General features: G+C 41.9%; 1 protein-coding gene across 1 annotated transcript in view; it reads left to right on the forward strand.

The window, feature by feature from the left end:
• Window positions 1-275: 275 nt before the first annotated feature.
• Window positions 276-23,401, forward strand: part of LOC125458646 (protocadherin-20-like) — a 41,693-nt gene continuing 18,567 nt past the window's right edge. Inside the window, exon 1 of the mRNA XM_048544070.2 lies at window positions 276-387. Within this exon, the coding sequence (XP_048400027.1) occupies window positions 337-387 (51 nt within the window). The 5' untranslated portion in view covers window positions 276-336. The remainder of the gene's footprint in view (window positions 388-23,401) is intronic.

Here is a 23,401-nt window from a genome sequence, read left to right on the forward strand (position 1 = left end):
TGAAAAAAAATTAAGTGTTTTGCTGCATCATTTCAATTTTCAAACAAGTGCTTGTACACATTGTTGTTTGACATACTGGTGAAGTTTCCAAAGTTTTAGTATAATAAGTTGGATATTAAACTTGCAGGCAAACTGGAAGGGGAGTTTTTCATGCCAGTTTCCTGGATCATGCACTTGGCATTAAAAACAAAAATGCTAAAAGGCTGGTAGCCCCACCCACAGCTGCTGGCATTAAAAGCATGAATTTCTGCTACGCTGCAGCATTGACACTTTCAGGGAGTGCTGAGGCAAGTACACTGTTCCTCATGTTCCCAGTAAATTTCATTAGTTGGAATTATGGATCTTAAAAGTACCTTCTGTGTGGATTATACAGGATCAGTGCTTCAGGTAATTGCATCTTGATTTCCTTTTTACTTGTCTGCTGATTCATCTCTTTCTGTCCACTTTGAAAAGTGAGAATTTTTTCAGACTGCTTGTGACAAAGAGACAGTCAATTCTTTATTGAACATTATCAATGCCTTAGCTCTTGTTTTCGCTGCATTTCCTCTGTAATGTATTCAAATGTTATTTATTTCCAAGTTTCCACACAATGCATTTCACAAAGGAAATTCAACACTCAAGATGTGGTCTAAAGCTGAGCGATGATTTTGCTATTTTCCATCTCAAATGTCTGCACTTTTTTGCGGGGGTGGGGGGGATGAGGCAAAAGGTGTGGAGTACTGCAGGTTAGAGGAGCATGAAGAATAAATGTACGCATTTAAATGTTGTTTTGATTAAGCATTGAAAGTATGCATTTTGCCTGTTATTCATTTCAAACTGTGAATCCATTTTGCCGAAGTATGTGTCAATGCTGAAATTTGTGAAGTTTGCTGAATCATATGAACAAAGTAGATTGGCCTAACATTGGATTAGGCAACTCAAATGAAATAAACTATCTGTTTTGGAAAATGTCACATTAATTTCACAAATTGTACTACTGGAGTTGAAATTTCACCTTGTGCAATAGACTGCATCTCTGATACAACACAATGTGAAGGGAAAGGAAGATGCAAAATTGGTGATTGGAATCAAAATGTGAAGCAATTAGCTAACACTACATAAACAAATATTCTTATCTGGCAACATAAGGTCAATACCATCAGCTGGTTGTGGGAGTAAATACCCAGTATCTATAGGCATTTCTCCAGAGACTTGTTAGTTGTTTCAAGCCTTTGATCTTCAAAATGGCACAGATTATTAATTTTCACCCACAAAGATTTTTCAGCATTTTACTTCATTTCCCATTTTCTACACAGAATTAATATTAAATTTGATGCGATTTCTGCCATATAAATATTTACTTCACATTATTTATGAACAGCAAAAACCTATCACAACACATTCCTTTGCCAAAACAAAAACAAAATTATCTGCAAGACGACTGTGTCAAAACTGCACTATTTGGAACATAAAAACAAGAAGTGCAAGAAAAACTCAGCAGGTCAGGTGTCAGCTGTTTTTTTTGTTTTTAGTTGTACTGTTTGTAAAGTTAATTCGCAGCCATCATTTGTTTGAAACTAAACTATCATTCTCTGCAGCCATTTAAAATAAACCACAATTAATCATTTAAATAAATTTGGACCAAGTTCCGCTATCTGATCTTGTTATAACATTAATAAATGTTGTAGGAATAAGAATAAAAATCATTTCTATTTAATCTGTGGGGTAATTTATATGATTGGTAGCACTATTCTTAAAACTTTCATGTTAACTCGCTTGTTTGGACAGAAACCAAATAGTCGCAAACCTGTTCGCCCACAAGCTGCCCTTTGCCTTGGATTGTAACCAGCTGTGAATTGACACCAATTGATGTTCACATTGTCCCATCACACATTTCCTCAGACTTTATTCAAGAAGATTCCTGGGCCAGGAATTTCCAAGTTTTTTGAAGACAGGTTTGGAGGCAAAATGGCATGGAAATGCTAATTTTACTACAAATGTGTCTTTTTGTCCCCCCAAAAAGTGGCAAAAGATGACAAATGGTGCTTGGTTAAATCATGTACTTGGCTAATAGTGAGCCTCTTTTCCAACCTCTACAAGCACTTTATCCATGGCGGCTAGTCATCTGTCATATAACAAGACTGCTGAGCAAACCTGCTGACCTTGCAACTGGCCCCAGCATTTTTATACTGTGTGGGTCAAGAAAGCAGGTCATCACTAACCTCCATCAAGACAATTCGTGGGAGGCAATAAATGCTGACTTAGCCAACAGTACCCACATCTTAGAAATCAATTTCAAACCATGCTTTAGCAGATGCCCAACTATTCTTATCAAAGTGGAGAAAATTGTGTGCAAATTTTTGTAGGTTGACATTGATTTTTGTCATTCAGCCCAGCTGGTTCATAATGGTGTTTATACTACAGTAAGCCTCCTCTTACCCTTCTTCATTCCATCCTAACAAACCTTGTATGTGTTATTTCACTGCTATGGCTATTAACAGATTTTTATCAGTTCAATTTATTGAGGCATTCTGTTGAAAACAATGCATCTTATATAGTGTGTAACCAATGGAATTTCAAATCGAAGGATGGAATTCAAATTTTGGCAATTGAACATCCAATTTTTCTTTGTACTTTATATCAAGTAATGTTCTGATACATTTACTGGTGGGTTCAGAATTTTCCCATGTTTAAAAGGATTTACTTACATATCCAAACGTTGAAATTTGTCATGAAGGGAAAAAGATATATGTGTTTGCTCTCATACTTCTCAGAAATGCACCATACCTTTAAGGCAGCGAGACAGCAGTGCAACAGTTGATGGTCCAGTATAACAGGTTTCCATTTTACTTTATGTGCAACCAGTCTTTTAATTAGAGGGTTTCAATCAGTAAGCTGATCAGTCAGTTAGTTAGCTAGTCAACTATCTCTGAAATTGAAACAGGCATAGCACGGAGACTGTATATTTAAGCCTGAGATGTCGAAAAATTAGTGCATACTTAGTTGCTAATAACACGGTTGTGTGGCTAACACAGAAAACCAGATCACCTCATGGTGGCAGCAAGCGAGCACTAGAAGCCAGTCACAGCAAGTTGGAAGTAAAAGCTGGAAAGTAGCTAACTGCAGTGGCGGTGGTGAAATCATTTTCCTAACCAGTGCATATCACCTGTCCAAGTTCAAAGCTGGGTTTCACATGTAACAACCAAAACAGTTATTAAAAGGGCACTGATCAACAGCAACCACAATGGAGTAACAGTTGTCAGTACAATTTACATGCTGCCTTAAAAATGGGAGGCTACAGTGTGACAATTTAAAAAAAGACACTAGACAGTTTGCAAGATGCCCAAGACAGCTCTAACTCAGCAACAAGTACAGTTTGAAAGACTAAAAACAAAGCTCTCTTAATATCACTAAGGCTTACCTGTTTCCTGTAGCCAAATGATTCTGCTGCTTTGTTTTCTATGAAAATGGCATGGACACACAAAAAAAGCTTGTATGATATCTTCATGATTGTCTTTTAGCATGTTCACAACATACAGTCAATGTTCAGATAATCACTTTGAGTAAAAGGGAAGAAAGCAGCAACAAGAGAGAAGCCAACATAAAATGAATTACACTTCAATATAGATCCTTTAGATATTGGCAATTGTTAAAGTCTACAACACAGCATAGTAAGTATGGAAAGCAAACATCAGATCATAGATCAGCATTCCAGTGATAATCTTTCAAAATTTCAGATATTCAAACAAAGGGTGAAGCTTCACCTCAGTGGTAAACGATATCTATTAAAGACATGCCATCCAATGTCTTCCTAATTTGGAAAATGAAGGATGGAGAAGAACAACATCCTGTGGTACTGCTAGTGATTACCATAAAGGACCTGACAAAATTTCTGACTTTTAGAAGAACAGGTTAAGATTAGAGTTAACTTCAGGATTCATAGGCTTAACTTATAACCCAACAGCCAGATGAACATCTTGATCTGTTCTTGGGTGATGTCATGCAAAGGTATATATGGCACATGTGGAAATTGGCGCCCCACCTTGTGGATAGGGATCTGGGGGTGATGCCAGATGGGTTGGTTTAAATACAGAACTTGCTCTTCACCCAGAAAAAACAAATGGAGGAGCCATATTAAACAAACGATGCCAAAGCTATCCTGGTAAAACTGGTCTCAATTGCTAAGAGAAATGGACAGCACTGTAGGAAAAAGGTCAAAGGCCTTCTTCACTTTGCTGATGTCATTGTTACCATCTTCTCTCAAATAACTCTCACACATTCTGTCTATGCTACTGTTCTACCTTCTACTAATGTTCATCCTCTATCACATTATCATATACAACATCTCTTACTTGTTATCACCCACTCCAGTATCTAATACCACTGCATTAGATGTCATTTGTGCCATCTACTTATTTGCTTGGTACACCACCCCTTGTGTTTGGAAAGAAACATCTCTGCTACCCACATTCATCTTCTGTAATGCCTGCCATCTCATCCTAAAAGCAGGAAAACAGGTCCAGTTGGGTAGAAAGAGTGAAGGTAGGTAGCGTACTGCCCAATATTCATCTCCTCACTCCTTACGTGGAGAGCATCCTGACTCTGACTGCCCAATGTGGGTGACAGACAGTGCCCAAACCCTTGGACTGGTACCAGAGGCTGCCCTTGACTATTGCGCTGGTAGACCTGGCTGTGGGCTAAATTGCTTGACTTGACTACGGCCTACTGACAAATGTGACGAGATTCTTGTCTTTGTCTCCACACGAAATAGCACAGCAAACCAAAAAAAAATCCATTCAATCTGGCTGAGGAGAAAAGCTAAAAATGCAAGGCAAGGCAGGGGTGCTGTGAATACCAAGGTACGGTCAGTTTGAGCGATATGAGAGCAAGCACAGAACTCAGAGATTCAGCTTGGCCCACTCCAAGAGCAAAGTGTATGGCCCTGAGCACACAGTGTACTTGTTGCAGCATTACAATGATAGTTTCTGATGCAGCCCAAGGAGCAGCATTGAATTACAGAAGTGTCCTTCAAGTAGATGGCAGATATGCCATGAGGATTTTTAAGAGGCTGGCACACATCGAATATTAATCTCCTAGATGTGGGGTCAATGTGGCCAGTGCTGGCAGGGCATGCCCTGAGAGGTAGATGCCTCATGTCCAAGCATGGAGGTCCTTCAAAACTAGCAGTGAACTGAAGTGCTGCACACTCATTCTGATTTGCTTGTTGAGATTTCTCAACGTCGAGATTGCTTGGCATGTTAGGCAAGATAGCAAGGTGATTAATAATGTGACAAATTGGGCAAATAATATAGCATTTAACAAGCTATAATCCCCTTCACTTAGCAACTTACTGCTGCCTCATGAGAAACTTCCTATTCCACTTGTTAAAAACAAAAGATGTCGCAAGATGTTCCTGGCATAAAGATCAGTCACAGTTGACTTGCACATTTCTGACACAAATTTCTACATCATTTTAAGGTAATGAATATGTCAAATCTGACACAAAGGATATCTGAAAATGTTCTACCTGGGCTGATTTTGTTCTATTGGTACCTTCAAAAGTGATGCAGTATTATATCTGAAAGATGATACCGAACCCAACATCCGCACTCCTCATAAGTGTAGCATTCACATTCAGGATAAACTCAAATTGAGCTCTCACATAGATCACTTGTTCCTTGCACATCAAAAATAATATGCAGAGTAAACATAGTGAAAAGGGAATTCAGTATTCACAAGACTGATGAGATCATTCAAATGGACTGATTTTGATTAAAGGAGAATAGACTACTTGCAGATGAGCAATACACAACATTTCAAATAGTTTGTTGGTCAGTTCTTCAAAGCAGACTGGACTAAACGCTGCTCAACTATTTAATTAAGCTATTGAACAGAGTAGAGGACACTGTGAAAGAATTTAGTGGTGGTTGGTGGCCCATCTGTGTGTCTGCAATGGTTCATTGCAGCCATCTACTATCCCGAACCTAATGGACATTAAGGTGTAAAACGTAACAGGAAAACCCAGGATCACAAATATTCTGCATGTGTAACAGTATTTTTTTTTTGAATGAATTTCAATGTTGGTTTAATTCCTGCTTGGTCATTTTACTTTTCTCCAGTGGAAACTGGTACATCTTTCTTTCAAAGCTCATTAACAAATTCTTGACAAAATTATTACAGATTGCCCCAAAAAAGTGAAAGTCCTAATTTTCCAGTAATTTTGTTACGGTAGCTGGTGATTAGGTTTTCACCTTTATTGTCTGAATATTACAGGCCAAACTGAATCCAGCTAATTACCACACCATCAGCCTACTCTCGATCATCAGTAAAGTGATGGAAGGTGTCATCAACGGTGCTTTCAAGCAGCTTGTGCTCAACAATAACCTGCTCAGTGATGCCAAGTTTGGGTTCTGCCAGGACAATTCAGCTTCTGACCTCATTAAACCCTGGTTCAATGATGGCACAAAAGAGCTGAATTCCAGAGGTGAGGTGGGAGTGACAGCAGTGCCACACATGCAGTGTGGCATCAAGGAGTCTTACTAAGACTGGAATGATAGGGTATCAGGATGCAAACTCTCCATATGTTGGAGTCATACTTAGCACATACGAATATGGTCATGGCCGTTGGAAGTCAGTCATCTAAGATCCGGGACATCTCTGAAGAGTTTCTCAGGAGAGTATTCCATCCCAAATATTTTCCACTTCACCAATGACCTTCCCGCCACCATGAGGTCACAAGTGGGCATGTTCACTGATGACTACACTATGTTCAGCACCATTCGCGACTTCTCAGATACTGAAACAGTTCACTTTCAAATGTGACAAAATCTGGGCAATATCCAGGCTTCTGCTGACAAGTGGTAGGTAGCATTCATGTCACACAAAGCCAGGCAATGACAATTTCTAATAATGAGCAATCTAATATCTACCCCTCGTTATTCAATGGTGTTGCCAGCACTGAATCCCCCATTATCAACATTTGTGGTGTTACCATTGACCAGAAACTCAACTGGACTTGCCACATAAACACAGTGATTACAAGAGCAGGTCAGAGGGTAGGAATACTGTACTGAGTAACTCACTTCCCGACTCCCCAAAGCCTATCACTTACGAGGCATAAGTCAGGAGTGTGATAGCACTCTCCCTACTTGCCCAGATGGCTGCAGCTCCAACATTCAAGGAGCTTGGCACCACCTAGGACAAAGCAGCCTACTTCATTGGCACCATATCCATAAACATCCATTCTGTCCACCACTGACACTCAGCAGCAGTGTATACTATCTCTGAAACGCACCGCAGAAATTCACCGGAGATCCTTAAACAGCGCCTTCCAAACCCAGGGTCACTTTCATCTAAAAGAACAAGAGCAACAGATACATGGGAACACCACCACATTCAAGCCACCTTTAAACAACTCACTGTTCCTTCACTGCCACTGGGTCAAAATCCTGGAATCCCCTTCCTAAAGGCATTGGGTGCTATCCCACAGCACATGGACTCCAGTGGACTACAGCAGGTTTGAACAGCTTGACAACTGTCAAAAGGAAGGATACTTAAAAGCATTAACAAATATAAAACCTGCAGCAAGTTATTTACCAATCTCCAAGATCCTTATGCTTTCTGGAAATAGTGCATGCCTAGTTAATGGTGTAAGTTGTTCAGCAATGAAAAAAAACACATACCAAGCAGACACAACACCTCAGAATTTATATTCAGGATTAAGGTGACCACTTGCAGTGAGAAGAAGAAAGAAGCCCACAAAGGCCCTGTGATATCTCTGGCTTGGATTCCTTCTTTCTTGATGTTGGTTTGAGGCTGAAGCTAAGTCAAGGGTATCCCCAAAGGCCAGCAATTTGTGATGTCATCAGGTAGAAGTATTTTTGCCAGCAGCAAACCAGGAAGAAGCCTCCAATTGTTTCAGAGACAGTAGGAACTGCAGATGCTGGAGAATCTGAGATAACAAGGTCTGGAGCTGGGTGAACACAGCAGGCCAAGCAGCAGAGGAGCCGGAAGGCTGACTTTTCGGCCTGAAGAAGGGTCTAGGCCCAAAATGACAGCCTTCCTGCTCCTCTGATGCTGCTTGGCCTGCTGTGTTCATCCAGCGCTACACCTTGCTATCTCAGAAGCCACCAATTGTTCAAAATCCCTGACTGTTGAATATCTCTTTAGAACATAAAATGAATTAGAGGCAGAAATTTCCTCAACAATTTTTTTCCTTTCTTTATAATAGACATATATGACATTCTACAAACATAAAATTAGTTTGCGGTCATAGAGATCTTAGAATAATTACAACTTAAGTTTACAGCTAAAAATGCCGATACATCGCATTCAGTGAAGTGTAGCTTTCTCAAAGTTCATTTCCAGTGAGGCATAATACAAAATGTCTTTTAAAAATCATTGAATCGACTGAAGTCTGGGAGACTTCATCACTGAACCCCATGGGACAAGTTTAGAATCACTGACAACTACTTCTGAATTTATAAGTTTAAATGCATTTGTCGGAGTCACTATCAGCTTCCGAGCAGTATTGATGACAACACCAGTAGATTCACTGTTAGTTCTATTGCAAAATCTAGGTCATTGTGTTGTGAATGCATGTTGCCAATGGACCTTTGTAGTATTTGTCGCACTTGTGACAATGGTTTGAATTTGACTCAATTATTTTAATTATCACAAATCAAAGTGCAGAAGAATTACAATAATTTCTGTTTCTCTCTATCTCTACCTGTCTCTCTTTCTCCTTTCTGTTCATGAATTGAAGTATTAATGCCAAAACAATAAGTCTTTTTTTTCCAAGGCACAAATATTGGCAATGCTGTACATCCTTTAATTTATTAGGTGCTGTTTTTGGAAAGTGTTTTGTCAACCTATTTTCTTTGCGGTTAAAGAAGAGTGAGAAATGTTGCTTTGTTTGTGCAGTACATAATTACAAAAATGATGGATTGCTTCCTGTGTCTTCGAAGGATTTTTACATGATTGCCAAACATTTCACCCTAATACAATATATGCACACCTGTGGGAATTGGGCCAAAAAAAAACAATGACATTGAAAGCTAAATGATTGGATTAAGATTTGTATTCATTTCACAATTTCTCCTTATGTCAATGCTACAGATTCAGTTGGACATCTTCCATCAAACTTCTCAGAGCCTTTGAACTATTCATGGTACCATGCAGATAAAATTCCCAATAACACTAAACAAAGAAAATTGAAATGAAAACACTTGTGATGAGCTACTGGCTTTCAATCTGCTATATATTGATTGTTATTTTGGTTACCAATGTATGAAATTATGAGAGTGGATTATATGTGCCACCCACACATGGTGGGTCAAACTGTATAGTAGGGTCAGGAAGGTGCCAGATGTCACATCCACACTTTCAGAATTAATGGGTGTCCTGCATCCAAAGTGAAGCCTGGCAAGTTTAATCCTGCATGCTGATGTGTGAAAAAAATAAGGGGTGCCTCCTTTCCGGGTTCTTGACACCAATGACAGTAACCATAAACACATACAGATTTCTCTAGTTACGTCCACCCTTCCCGCAGCCCTGTCCTGACCTCTGCATCTTTCAACCACCTTTCCACTTATCCCCTGTGTTGCAGACCCTACAGGTTCTGGACCCAGCCGTCCAGGAGAGGCACCAAACCTTCCTAACAGATAGCCAGACAGCCGCATGCTTCTCCTGACAATGTACACCGGTGTGTCCCATATTCCTGTCTGCCACTCCTTTTCTTCACCATGTATGTGGATGAAGCACCTATTTGCTAAAGGCGCAGGGTGTTCTTGTGCTTGAGCTGAACAAATGCCTGGTTGCCGGCAATCCTGATTGCCCACAGGCTGGGACTATTCTTCCTTGGCCAGCTATGGAGCTATCAAAGTGAGGTGCTCACCAGCTGGCACTTCCACAATTTCCAAGTTTGAGGTGCCAGTTTTTGAGCTGGGTAAGGGGGTGGGAGTGGCGGGGGGGGGGGGGGGTGGGTGCGGGGCGAGGTTGAGAGTCAAGTTTGCCAATGTTTCCTTTGAGGCCCCAGCAAGCCAGTTATCCACAGAAGTGGTAGACATCCTGTTAGTACCTACATAGCAGAAGAGACCAAAGACATGGCACCCAGAGTGTAAAGCTCAATGAATGACACTGACAGCAGGGTTACTTGAGAGTCGCAGTGGTATTCACTTGGTGGTACATGGATATCTTAGCATCCCTGCAGATGCATTCCCAGTCTGCTCCTGCAAGGAAAAGCATTCTGTCTTCTTAGGAGGTGAGGAGTCTGATGTTGGGTACCCGTCCATCCATCCATCCAAGCCCTTTTTGCCCCATCATGGGCTGCCTTCTCCTGGAATTGAAAAAAAACAGAAATGATTGAGTGAGGTGAGAGTATGTATCATGGCTGTCAGTGCTGGTACAAGCAGTTGAAAAGTAGTGCGGTGACCCAAGGGAGTGAGTAGGCAGTGCAGACGTCTTGGAGCAATGAGAGAGGCTACAGCTGATGAGACTAAGAAAGGGGAGATATAGCCTGCAATTGAGAGAGTGGCGTAGCATAAGTCTATGCTGGGATGTGGTGAAATAGCAGAGGTCAACTGAGCGCGTGAGGCAGCTGAAAGAAGAGTGTGACAGAGTGGAAATTCTCTTTGAACTTCCCCTGCTGGCCACTCCTCCATCTGTGGAGACGGTACTGACCTGAATGGAGACCTCCGACCAGGCTGCCAGAATCTAGGTGTGATGACTTCCTCTTTCAGTCCCCAGGGAGAGAATAACCCGCATCTGCACACTTCCCTTCATCACAATCTCTAGTGCCATCTCCCCCTCCACCGAATTCTTTGCACTGTTCCACTGGGAGAACATGGAACATGGAACAGTACAGGCCTTTTGGCTCACGATGTTGTGCTGAACGTTTACCCTTATCCTAAAGGCGCTATCTAACCTCCACCCCTACCTTATACTATCATCCATATGCCTATCTAATAGCCGCCTAAATGCTCCGAATGAGGCCGACTGCACTACCATCTCCAGCAATGCATTCTCTGCCCCTACCACTCTGAATAAAGAACCTACCTCTCATCTCCCCTGCATCTACCTCGACTCACTTTAAAACTATGCCGTCTACTAATAACTACCTCCACCCTCAGAAAAGGTCTCTGGTTGTCTACTCTATCTATACCTGATCTTTTTGTACACCTCTATCAAGTCACCGCTCATCCTTCAACATTCTAAAGAGAAAAGCATTAGTGCTCTCAACATTTCCTCGTAAGACCTTCCCTCCATTCCAGGCAATATCCTGATAAATCTCCTCTACATCTTTTCCAATGCTTCCACATCTTTCCTGTAATGAGGCAACCAGAACTGGACAATACTCCAGATGTGGCCGAACCAGGCTTTCATATAGCTGGAGCGTAATGTCGTGGCTCTTGAACTCCATCCCTCTATTGATGAAAGCTAACACACCATACGCCTTCTTAACAACTCTATCCACCTGGGTGACAGCTCTCAGGGAAGTGTGAACATGAACCCCAAGATCCCTCTGCTCCTCCACACTGCCAAGAATCTTTCTGTGAACTCTGCATTCTGCTTTCAAGTTTGTCCTTCCAAAATGAATCACCTCACCCTTTTCAGGGCTAAACTTCATCTGCCACTTCTCAACACACCTCTGCATCTTATCCATGTGCCTTTGCAACCTAGAACAGCTCTCTGCACGGTCCACAACGTGACCAACCTTTGTATCACCCGTGAACTTGCTAATGACAAATAGAAGAGGACCCAAGACAGATCCTTGTGGTACACCACTCATAACTGAGCACCATGTTGAATATCTTCCATTCACGACCACCCTTTGTTTCCTAAGGGTCAACCAATTCTAAGTTCAGTCTGCCGCATTTCCCCCTATCTCATGCCTCCTTACCTTCTGCATAAGCCTACCATGGGCAACCTTAACAAATGCAAAACTTAAATCCATGTATACCACATCAACTGCTCTACCTTCATCCATGTGTTTAGTCATGTCTTCAAAGAATTCAGTAAGGTTTGTGAGGCATGATCTACCCCTCACAAATCCATGCTGACTACCACGAATCAAATTGTGCCTTTCCAAGTGAGCATAAATCCTATCTCAGAGCCCTTTCCAATAATTTGCCCACCACTGACGGAAGACTAACTGGCCTGTAATTTCCAGAGTTATCCCTATTCCTTTTTTGAACAAAAGAATGAAATTCACCTCTCTCCAATCTTCTGGCACCATAGTAGTGGGCAGTAGGGATGAAAGGGCTCAGAAGAGCCAGGAGGAGACATGAGAAGTTGTTGGCAGATAGGAGCAGGGTAAACCCTAAGGCTTTCAATAGGTATTTAAGGAATAAAAGAATGACGAAAGTAAGATTAGGGCCAATCAAGGAAGTTGTGTGTGGAGTCAGATGAGATAGGGGAAGCGCGAAATGAATAATTTTCAACAGGATTCACTCTAAAAAACGGCAATGTTGTCGAGGAGAATACTGAGATACAGGCTACTAGACTAGTTGGGATTGAGGTTCACAAGGAAGAGGTATTAGAAATCCTTCAGAGGGTGAAGATAGATAAGTCCCCTGGGCTGGATGGGATTTATCCGAGGATCCTCTGGGAAGCCAGGGAGGAGATTGCCGAGCCTTTGGCGTTGATCTTTAACTTGTCATTGTCTACAGGAATAGTGCCAGATGACTGGAGGATAGCAAATGTGGATCGCCTGTTCAAGAAGGGGAGTAGAGGCAACCCTGGTAATTATAGACCAGTGAGCCTTACCTCAGTTGTTGGTAAAGTGTTGGAAAAGGTTATAAGGGATAGGATTTATAATCATCTAGAAAAGAATAAATTGATTAGGGATAGTCAGCACGGTTTTGTGGAGGGAAGATCGTGCCTCACAAACCTTATTGACTTCTTTGAGATGGTGACCAAACAGGTAGATGAGAGTAAACCGGTTGAGGTGATGAATATGGATTTCAGCAAAGTGTTCGATAAGGTTCCCCACAATAGGCTATTGTACAAAATGCGGAGGAATGGAATTGTGGGGGACATAGCAGTTTGGATCGGAAATTGGCTTGCTGAAAGAAGACAGAGGGTGGTAGTTGATGGGAAATGTTCATCCTGGTGACCAGTTACTAGTGGTGTACCGCAAGTGTCGGTGTTGGGTCCACTGCTGTTTGTCATTTTTATAAATGACCTGATTGAGGATGTAGAAGGATGGGTTAGTAAGTTTACAAACAACACTAAGGTCGGTGGAGTTGTGGATAGCGACGAAGGATGCTGTCGGTTGCAGAGAGACATAGATAAGCTGCAGAGCTGGGCTGAGAGGTGGCAAATGGAGTTTAATGCAGACAAGTGTGAGGTGATGCTCTTTGGTAGGAGTGACCGGAAGGCAAAGTACAGGGCTGATGGTAAGATTCTTAGTAGTGTAGATGAGCAGAGAGATCTCGGTGTCCATGTACACAGATCCTTGAAAGTTGCCACCCAGGTTGACAGGGCTGTTAAGAAGGCATACAGTGTTTTAGCTTTTATTAATAGAGGGATTGAGTTCTGGAACCAAGAGGTTATGGTGAAGCTGTACAAAACTCTGGTGCGGCCGCACTTGGAGTATTGTGTACAGTTCTGGTCACCGCATTATAAGAAGGATGTGGAAGCTTTGGAAAGGGTGCAGAGGAGATTTACTAGGATGTTGCCTGGTATGGAGGGAAGGTCTTACGAGGAAAGGCTGAGGGACTTGAGGCTGTTTTCATTAGAGAGAAGAAGGTTGAGAGGTGACTTAATTGAAACATATAAAATAATCAGAGGGTTAGATAGGGTGGATAGGGAGGGCCTTTTTCCTAGGGTGGTGACAGCAAGCATGAGGGGGCATAGCTTTAAATTGAGGGGTGAAAGATATAGGACAGATGTCAGAGGTAGTTTCTTTACACAGAGAGTAGTAAGGGAATGGAACGTTTTGCCTGCAACGGCAGTAGATTCGCCAACTTTAGGTACATTTAAGTCATCATTGGATAAGCATATGGACGTACATGGAATAGTGTAGGTTAGATGGGCTTGAGATCAGTATGACAGGTCTGCACAGCATCAAGGGCCGAAGGACCTGTACTGTGCTGTAATGTTCTATTTATATTTCTATTTCTATTTCTAAAAGATCATCGCCAAAGGCCCTGCAATCCCTTACCACGCTTTCCATAGAATCCTCAGATAAATCCCAACAGGCCCAGGGGACTCACCTATCTTCAACTTCCTCAAAAATTCCTTACTAACATCAACTTCCTCTCGCCTACTAGCCTGTTTCACACTGTACTCCTCTACAACCAGGTCCTTCTCAGTTGAGAATACCGAAGAGAAATATTCATTAAAGGACCTCTCCTATCTCTTTAGGCTCTGTGCACAAAATTCCCTTTATAATCCTTGATTGGCCCTACCCTTTCCTCTGGCCATTCTCTTATTCCTCACATACGTGTAAAGTGCCTTGGATTTTTCCTTGACCCTATCTGCCCAGGTTCTCTCATGTTCCCTTACAGCTCTAAGCTCTTTCTTCCGCTCCTTCCTGGATAACTTGTATCCCCCGAGAGCCTTTTCCGTTCCTTGTTTCCAAAACCTGATATAAGCCTCCTTCTTCCTCTTAACCAGTCGTTTGACATCACTTGAGAACCAAGACTCCCTCATGTGACTGCATCTTCCCTGCCTACTAGGGGCAAACATGTCAAGCTCACGCAGTATGCATTCCTTAAACAATCTCCACATTTCAATAGTGTTCTTCCCTGACAGCGTTTGTTCCCAATTTATGTTACCCAGTTCTTGCCTAACAGAATTGTAATTACCCTTCTCCCAATTATAAAACGTACCCTGCTGTATGTGCTTATCCTTTTCCATGACTTTTGTAAAAGTAACAGAGTTACTATCACCAAAATGCTCTCCTACCAACAGGTCTATCACTTGGCCCCGTTCATTGCCAGGCACCAAATGCAAAGTGGCCTCTCCTCACATTGGTCTGTCTGCATACTGTGTCAGGAATCCTTCCTGAATGCACTGGACAAAATCCAATCCATCTAAGCTATTACAACTAAAGTGTTTCCTATCGATATTTGGAAAGTTGAAGCCAGCCATGGCTACAACCTTGTGACTTCTGCACCTTTCCAGTATCTGCATCCCAATCTGTTCCTCTACTTCTCTGCAACTATTAGGGGGTCCGTAAAAAAAACCCCAAAGTGACTGCTCCTTTCTTGTTCTTGACCTGAACCCAAGCTGACTCTGTAGACATATCATTCTCGAACTGCCTATCAGTAGCTGCTATACTAGCCCTGACTAGCAGTGCTACTCCCAAGCCTCTTTTTCCACTCTCCCTACTTCTTTTAAAGCATCTGAATCCTGGAACTTCCAACAACCATTCCTGTCCCTGAGTTACCTAAGTTTTTGCAATGGCCACAACATCATAGTTCCAAACATTGACCCATGCTCTAAGTTCATTCGCCTTATTTCTGATACTTCTAGCATTGAAGTATACACACCTCAAACCATCTGTGTCCACAATTACGCTCCATCGACTGCATTCTTTATAAACAATCTCATTCCCTGTTGTGCCCATTGGAAGGCTCGAATACCTCATCCACTGAATTACAAATCCAGTTCCCCACCCGCTGCCAATCTAGTTTAAACCATCCCATATAGCTCGGGTGGGGCAGCTTTGCAATACCAGTTCTCCAGTGGGTGCAGAGTGGGCTTTTAAAGATGGCACGGGCACTAGAGGTGCTGGTCTTTAGGCAGAAGTCTGCTGAGGAATGAGTTGTTTGCCACAGTTAAGTGACACATGGTGAGATGGGGATAAAATGAAATAGGATGGGCATCAGAGGGGCAGTATAGGTAGATAATGAGATGAGTAAAATATGGCAAGTGATCCCATCAGGCACCACAGAGCAAAACCCTTCAAAAAAAACTCAAAGCAACTCACCCTTAGTGAAAAATCATAGGATTTTCCGCATGCAATCAATTAATTTACGAGCAAGACTTATTCAATCCTGTGAAGGGTCACTGGGCCCGAAGCATTAACTCTGGTTTTCTCCTTCACAGATGCTGCCAGACCAGCTGAGGTTTTCCAGCAACTTTGTTTTTGTTCCTGATTTACAGCATCTACAGTTCTTTCGGTTTTCATACAAACAAGGGCTGTTATTCCCCAAGATTTAAAAGGGTAAGGGATGACTTGGTTTAACTCTGAGAGATTACAAGAAACAGATATAGTAGGTAAAGGGAACATATTTTCGCTGGTTTGAAAACAACTGGGAAGCTAAGTCTAAAAATTAGAGCCGGAAACTTTTAGAGTAAAATTAAGGAAAGCCCCCCACATTAAAAGGGTGGTAGAGAAATGGGACTCTCCCCTGCAAAAGGCAATTGTTGTGAGATCAATGATTAATATCAATCTGAGAGTGAGATGTTTGCTAAGCAATGGCATTGAAGGGCATCAGGAAATGGAACTGTAAGGATGGAGGTCACAGGTCAACCATAATCTATTACACCAGCTAACTAGAATCAGAAGGTGAAATAACCTATTCCCGTGGCCACGGGCTGGATTTTGTGTGAATTCTCCCTAGTGGAGTGCATACTGTTGGGATCACAAAGTACCATGGGCACAATCGCTCACTTGGCACTGCTGTAATCTTACTTCCAGCAGAATATGTGCAGGACAGCATCTCTGTTCTGGGGCAATTGATGGCATTAACTGGCCAATGAGTGGCTGTTTAAGGGTGTCATCTTGCCACCACTGGGATTTTACCAGCTGCTGGGAAGAACCATAATAAACAGCCAATCTGCAGCTTTCACTTTGCACTTTGGTGGTGTGTTATAGGGGAAAACTTCCTTCAGGGACCCCCTGAACTCAGAAGACCCCCTTCAGTTGCCCTTTCCACCCTGGTTTCCCTCTCTTGCCCCCTCCCTGGGACCTTCTAGCCTGGAGCACACAATACACCCAACAACTCCCAAGACATTTGCAGAGGCTTCAGGACCACATTAAATTTAGCCCAGTAATTGTAGAAGGCACGACTTAGATCACACATAGAATACCATGAATAGCTTTGGGCACTTTATCAAAGGTAAGATATACTGGCATTCCAGAAAAGATACAGTAGGTTGATGCTGGGTCTGGGGCAGTAACTTCTTATGACTTAGGGGTAATGAGGAGTAATTTCTTCTCTCAGATGGCAGTGAGTCTATGAAATTTTTAACCACAGAGGCCTGCCAAAGTTGGGTTATTGAGTATATTCAAGGCGGAGGTAAGCTAATTTTTAATCAGTAAGAGAATCAAGTTTTAAAAGGTTGGAAAGTGGATTAGCAGATCAGTCATGATCTGACTGAATGTCAGAGCAGATTTGATGGACCGACTGCCAACTGCTCCTACATCTCTTGTCCTACGTTTGTCTTACTCTCTCCTTTAGATCTAACCCAGCCAGTTACTATCCCATCAATCTCCTTTCAAACATCAAATGAAGGAATGGAAGGGTTCATCAACAATTCTATTAAACATCACTTACTTCACAGTAACCTGTTCACTGACACTCACTTTTGATTTTGAGAGGCGCATTCAGTCCTCACCTCATTGCAAACTTGGTACAAACATGGACTAAAGAGATGAATGCCCAAGGTGAAATAAAAGTGTCTACCCTTGATATCGGGGAAGCATTTGAAAAATGTGACATCAAGAATCTCAAACAAATCTAGTATCAATGGGAATCAGGGAGAAAACTCTCAATTAGTCGGAGTCATGCCTAGTGTAAAGATGGATGGTTGTGGTTATTTGAGGTTAGCTGTCTTAGCTTCAGGATATCTCTGCAGGAGTTCTAGGTGCAACCATTTTCATCTGCTTCAATGACCTTTCCTCTATCGTAGCTTCATAAGTGAGAATGTTCAGTGAAAATTGCATAACATTTGTGACTCCTTAGGTACTGAAGCAATCCACGTCCAAATGCAACAAAACATGGACAATATCCAGTTTTAAATTGACAAATGCCAAAATGCATTCATGTTATGCAAGTGTTAGACAATGGCCATCTCCCAAAAGGGAGAATCTAACCATCAGCCTCAACATTCAATAACGTTAGCATCATTGAACCCCACCGTCATTGTCAACATCCTGGACTTACCGCTGACCACAAACTAAACAGGACTAGTAATATGCATACTGTGGCGACAAGCATACAGAGATTAGGAACTCTGTAGTGAGGAACTTACTCTTAAACTCTCCAAATGCCTGTCCATCATCTACAAGGCACAAGCCAGCAGTGAGACAGCATTTTCCCCACTTGTCTAGATGGATGCAACTCTAATAAAACTGAAGACGCTATGGCAGCACTCTTACAAAGCTGCCCACTTGATGGCATCACATCTACAAACATTTGTTCTCTCCACCACTAACACTCAGTAGCAGCAACATATAAGATGCATTGCTAAAATTCATCGTGACTCTTTAGACAGCACCTTCCAAACTGAAGACCACCATCATCTAAGAGAACAAAAACAATAGATACATGGAAATACCACCAATTGAAAGTTCTCCTACAAACCACTCATCTTGACTTGGAAAAACATTATTATTCCTTCAGTGTACTGGGTCAAAACCCTGCAAATCCCTCTCCAACAGCATTTGGGTTTATCCACAGCAAATGGACTGCAGAAGTTCAGGGCAGCAACTCACCACCCTCCTCAAGGATAAACAAAAGATTGGCAATAATGTTGGCTAGCCAATACTGCCCTCACCCCATGAACGATAAACTATTTTCACTTCTTTCCAACATGGCTCAAGTTGAAGCTGACATTCTGAATCAAGCCCCTCCAGTTGAAGCAGACATTTTCCTTTCCTCATCTGGTGCAATTTCTACCCCAACGTCTCCAGCACCCTTGTCCCACCCATCAGTTCAAGATCTCATCTTTAAGACAGACAGACTTTGGATTCTAATAGAACATAATAGAATGTACTGAGATGTACAGCAGGTGAATTTTTGATGCTGGTGACTACTTAGGGAGACTTAAATGAGGCTGCCTTTTGGCCCTTTAATGAAACATATTTTGAATCACACCCCAGTGAGGAAGGCAGGAAACAAAACCATAAAATTTCACAATACAGAGGAAAACTATTTGACTCAACATGGTTGTACACTCTTCCTAAAGAGCTACCCAACTAGCCCCATTCTCTACCCTATCGCCGTAGCCCTCTGAATTCACCATATTTGAAGATATATCCAGCTCTCTTCTGAAACCACCCACGGACTCTACTGTCACCACTCTCCCAGGCAGTGCATTCCTAATCCCAACAACTCCGAGTAACGAAGTTCCGCCTCATCTCACTCCTCACTCTGTTACTGACAATCTTAAAATTCTGACATACCAACAAATTGAAGCAGAATATCCTTCTTTCCCCTTTCAAAATTGTTCACAACTTCGAATGCTTCAATCAAGTTGCCTTTCAATCTGTTCTGCTCCAAGGACAGCAAGCTCAATTTCTCAAATCTTTCCTTGCATCTAAAATCCTTCAATGCCGGCATCGTTCTAGTGAATTTCTTTGGCATTCTCTTCAGGGCTTTAAAAGTCCTTTCTTAAATAATGAGCCCAGAACTGTTACTCTATGCCTCGATTTGTAAATCCTGTAAGCTTTCCTAACAAGCGTTTCAATTTTCCTGGCCACCATATCAGAACAAAAAAAAACATTAGAATCAGCTCATGGTGCAATTATACCTTCTCCAAAAGGATACCGATACACTGTTTGGATTAAAGAGTTGTTCATTGTACCTCTTGCTGAATCTTCAAGTTGAAAGATTGCTCAGGTGAAAATCATCCATAAACTTGAGATAATTTTATTATATTTGAAACTAATAGCCTGAGTGATGGTGTATGCTGTGGAACTACAAGTCAGCAACAATGATTTTCAAGTAAATAACACAAGGAGAGAGAATTTTCCTTGTAAAAAGAGATGTTAACACTCGGACATTATTATTTTCTTCATATCTTTGCCCCAGACTGGATTTGACCCTTTATGATGGATTTCTGTACTCGGTTAGCATTCAGAGAAAAGAGTATAATCCATGTTTCTGTCTATCAGAATGAATACATTAACATTTCAAACATATGGTTGCAAAGCAGGTGAAACGTAATGGTTTCCTGAAGTCAGAGGTTTGTAGATATCCCACAGACAAATCATTTAAAAGTTCTCTGTTCTGAATTTGATGAGGCTAGACAGGGTCCGTTTGAATTCTAGCTATTTTAAACACCGCAAAGATTGACAGAAATTCCCATGTATGACAGTGTTGCCATTTCATCAAGGTTTTAGTTCCATACCCCACTACTCACCACTGTCATTTAAAGATATTAAAGACTTCACGACCCCATTCAACAAAGAGCAAAGGTTCTTGTGATATCTTCTTCAGCATTCTTCCCTTAATTACCACCACCAGGGAGATTTAATAATCATCCACTCCACAACTGTCATAACATTCATCACAATAGACCATGTGCTGGAATTTGGGATTAACATAGATAGGTCAGTGCAGCCCTAATGGGCTGAAGGGCCTCTTTTGTGCTGTATGGCTCTATAATTGTATGTGCACTACTGCTGTTTGAGCAAAATGGTGGCCATATTGTTCTAAGTGGTCAAAGTCACTTACTTCAGCATAAGTTCCTGTAAATGTAGAACTTATGGGCATTAAGACCTGATCATGTGATTTAGCTGAAAGTATTTTCTTTACCTTGTACTTTAAACCAATACTGCTACGTGCACATTGAGATCCAAACCTAATGTCTCACTTAGCTGTAGGTTCTGCACTTACTCCATTTCTGGTGTTTGCACCAAATAAGTCTCTTTAGCTCCTTACAGATTGTAAAATTCCTTTATTTGGATCTGTACTTAGATAGTAGTTAATTAAATATATCTTTCTGGGTAGTGTCTAAGAACTCGGCCTTTAAACACTGATGCCTTCTCTCTTACTATCACTGTTTCCTGTTCCTCCTGAATGCCTCTCATTCTAACAATATACAATCTCATCGATTATAATGGGAACTGCAGATGCTGGAGAATCCAAGATAACAAAGTGTGAAGCTGGATGAACACAGCAGGCCCAGCAGCATCTCAGGAGCACAAAAGCTGACGTTTCGGGCCGAGACCCTTCATCAGAGAGCCTCTCTGATGAAGGGTCGAGGCCTGAAACGTCAGCTTTTGTGCTCCTGAGATGCTGCTTGGCCTGCTGTGTTCATCCAGCTCCACACTTTGTTATCTTACAATCTCATCGGTCTGTTTACCTGATGACTGTGGCTTCAGATTTCCTGTTTCTTTTAATCAGACTTTCCTGCCCTGACTTTTAAGGTTCACTGGGATTTCGCCACCTCTGCTGCTTTGTGCTGTGGCTTTTCTTCACTTGTTTTCACTTCATAGGGTCCTGGGACGTTAAGTTCAGATTGTGTTCTAAAACTGGCAGATGTATTTTTAACCTCTCAATTAACAAATCCACCGGTGCAAATCCATTATTTTGTGGTGCTTCTGTGTATTGAATAGTACTAATTCCCAGATAACAAGGTGTGGAGCTGGATGAACACAGCAGGCCAAGCAGCATCTTAGGAGCAGGAAAGCTGATGTTTCGGGACTAGATCCTTCATCAGAAATGGGGGAGGGGAAGGGGGTTCTGAAATAAATAGGGAGAGAGGGGGAGGCAGATTGAAAATGGACAGAGAAGATAGGTGGAGAGGTGACAGACAAGTCAAAGAGGCAGTGATGGAGCCAGTAAAAGGCGAGTGTTGGTGGGGAGGTAGGGAGGAGATAGGTCAGTCCAGGGAGGTCAGGCAGGTCAAGGGGGCAGGATGAGGTTAGTAGGTAGGAAATGGCCGTTGTGGGCTCCTGTACAATCGGGGAATCGAAGCGGAGGCTTGGGGTCCGCTTTGTAGAACACCTTTGCTCGGTTTGCAATAAGCAACTGCACCTCCCATTTGCGAACCATTCAATGCCACCTCCCATTCCTCAGATGACATGTCTATCCTGGGCCTCCTGCAGTGGTCTCCTGCCACAATGCTGCCACTTGAAAGTTGAAGGAACAGCAACTCATATTCTGCTTGGGATCCCTGCAGCCCAAGGGCATCAATGTGGATTTCACAAGCTTCAAAATCTACCCCCCTGCTACCACATCCTTGGGTGGGATGCTCTTCAGAGGGACAGTGTGGGCTTGTTGGACCAAATGGCCTGTCCCTATACTGTCAGGATTCTATGAGGTCTGGCAGCATTTGTGAAGAGAAAAACAGTTACAATATGATTCCTCTTTGAGAGAGAGCCACATTGGAATTGAAATAATAAATCTGTTTTATTTTCTCCACAGATGCTGCCAGACCTGTTGAGTTTCTGCAGAATTGCTGCTTTCAGTCAGAGAACATAGTGTTATTGGAAACATGACTCTGCTTACAATCATGCTGGCTAACTGAGGTTTTATGATGAGAAATTTTCTTCGGAGCATGCAGAGAGATGTGGTTAGAATCTAGTTGCATCATAATATGCTCCTGCTTCAAGTTCGAAACCTTTAATTAGTTTTAAAATTTGTTTAAATTTTCTCCCTTTTTCCTTCTTTTATCCTGATTCCACTCTAAGCGACCTAGATGACGATCTGCATTTTGCCTAACAGTGAGGCACTCTGAGAAATCAGAGTATGTAATGTTTCACTGACATTTTGTCCTCTGTCACGAAGCTTCATGTAGAAGTAGATGGAGTAGATAACAATTTGGCTAGGAGGGCGAATATCTATTAATGGGGAATGGTAGCGGCTAATAATGGTTGTGTGTAATAGCAGACAACGTGATAACAAGGCCTGGCATGTGGTGTTAGGGTAAGGACATGGGAGAGCTCAAGTCTGAAAGGTATTGAACTCAACATTAAGTCCAGAAGGCTGTAGGGTCCCCAGGTGCACCCTATACAAATTGGATTACCTGTTCTTTTGTTGAATCCTGTTTGGACTGAAAATACTTTTAGAATTTCTCATCCCTCACACTAACTAATGTAGAGTCTCTAATTAATCTCCAGACCCACAATATTCTGCGAGATTGTATAAAACCATGATGTGGAAGTGCTGCTGTTGGAGGAGGGTGGACAAAGTCAGAGGTCACACAACACCAGATGATAATTCAACATGTTTATTTGAAATCTCAAACCTTCAGTCTGCTGGTCCTTCGTCACTTCACCTGACAAAGAAGCAATGTTCCCAAAGTTTGTTATTTCAAATAAACCTGTTGGACTATAACCTCGTGTCATGTAATTTCCAACTTTACATAAAATAAAGAGGGTTTGTGTTGGTTCTCCAAACATTGACATTGTTGATTAAGTCTTGCCCTTCTGTCATGAAAACTCTTTGAGTTTAAAGTGGTGTTGAATTCTTACATTGATGCTCCAGTCTCTGCGATGATTTTCTGATAAGATGAAGCA

Source organism: Stegostoma tigrinum, chromosome 15 (genome assembly GCF_030684315.1).
Source record: "Stegostoma tigrinum isolate sSteTig4 chromosome 15, sSteTig4.hap1, whole genome shotgun sequence".
In the NCBI taxonomy this organism is placed as follows: Eukaryota; Metazoa; Chordata; class Chondrichthyes; order Orectolobiformes; family Stegostomatidae; genus Stegostoma; species Stegostoma tigrinum.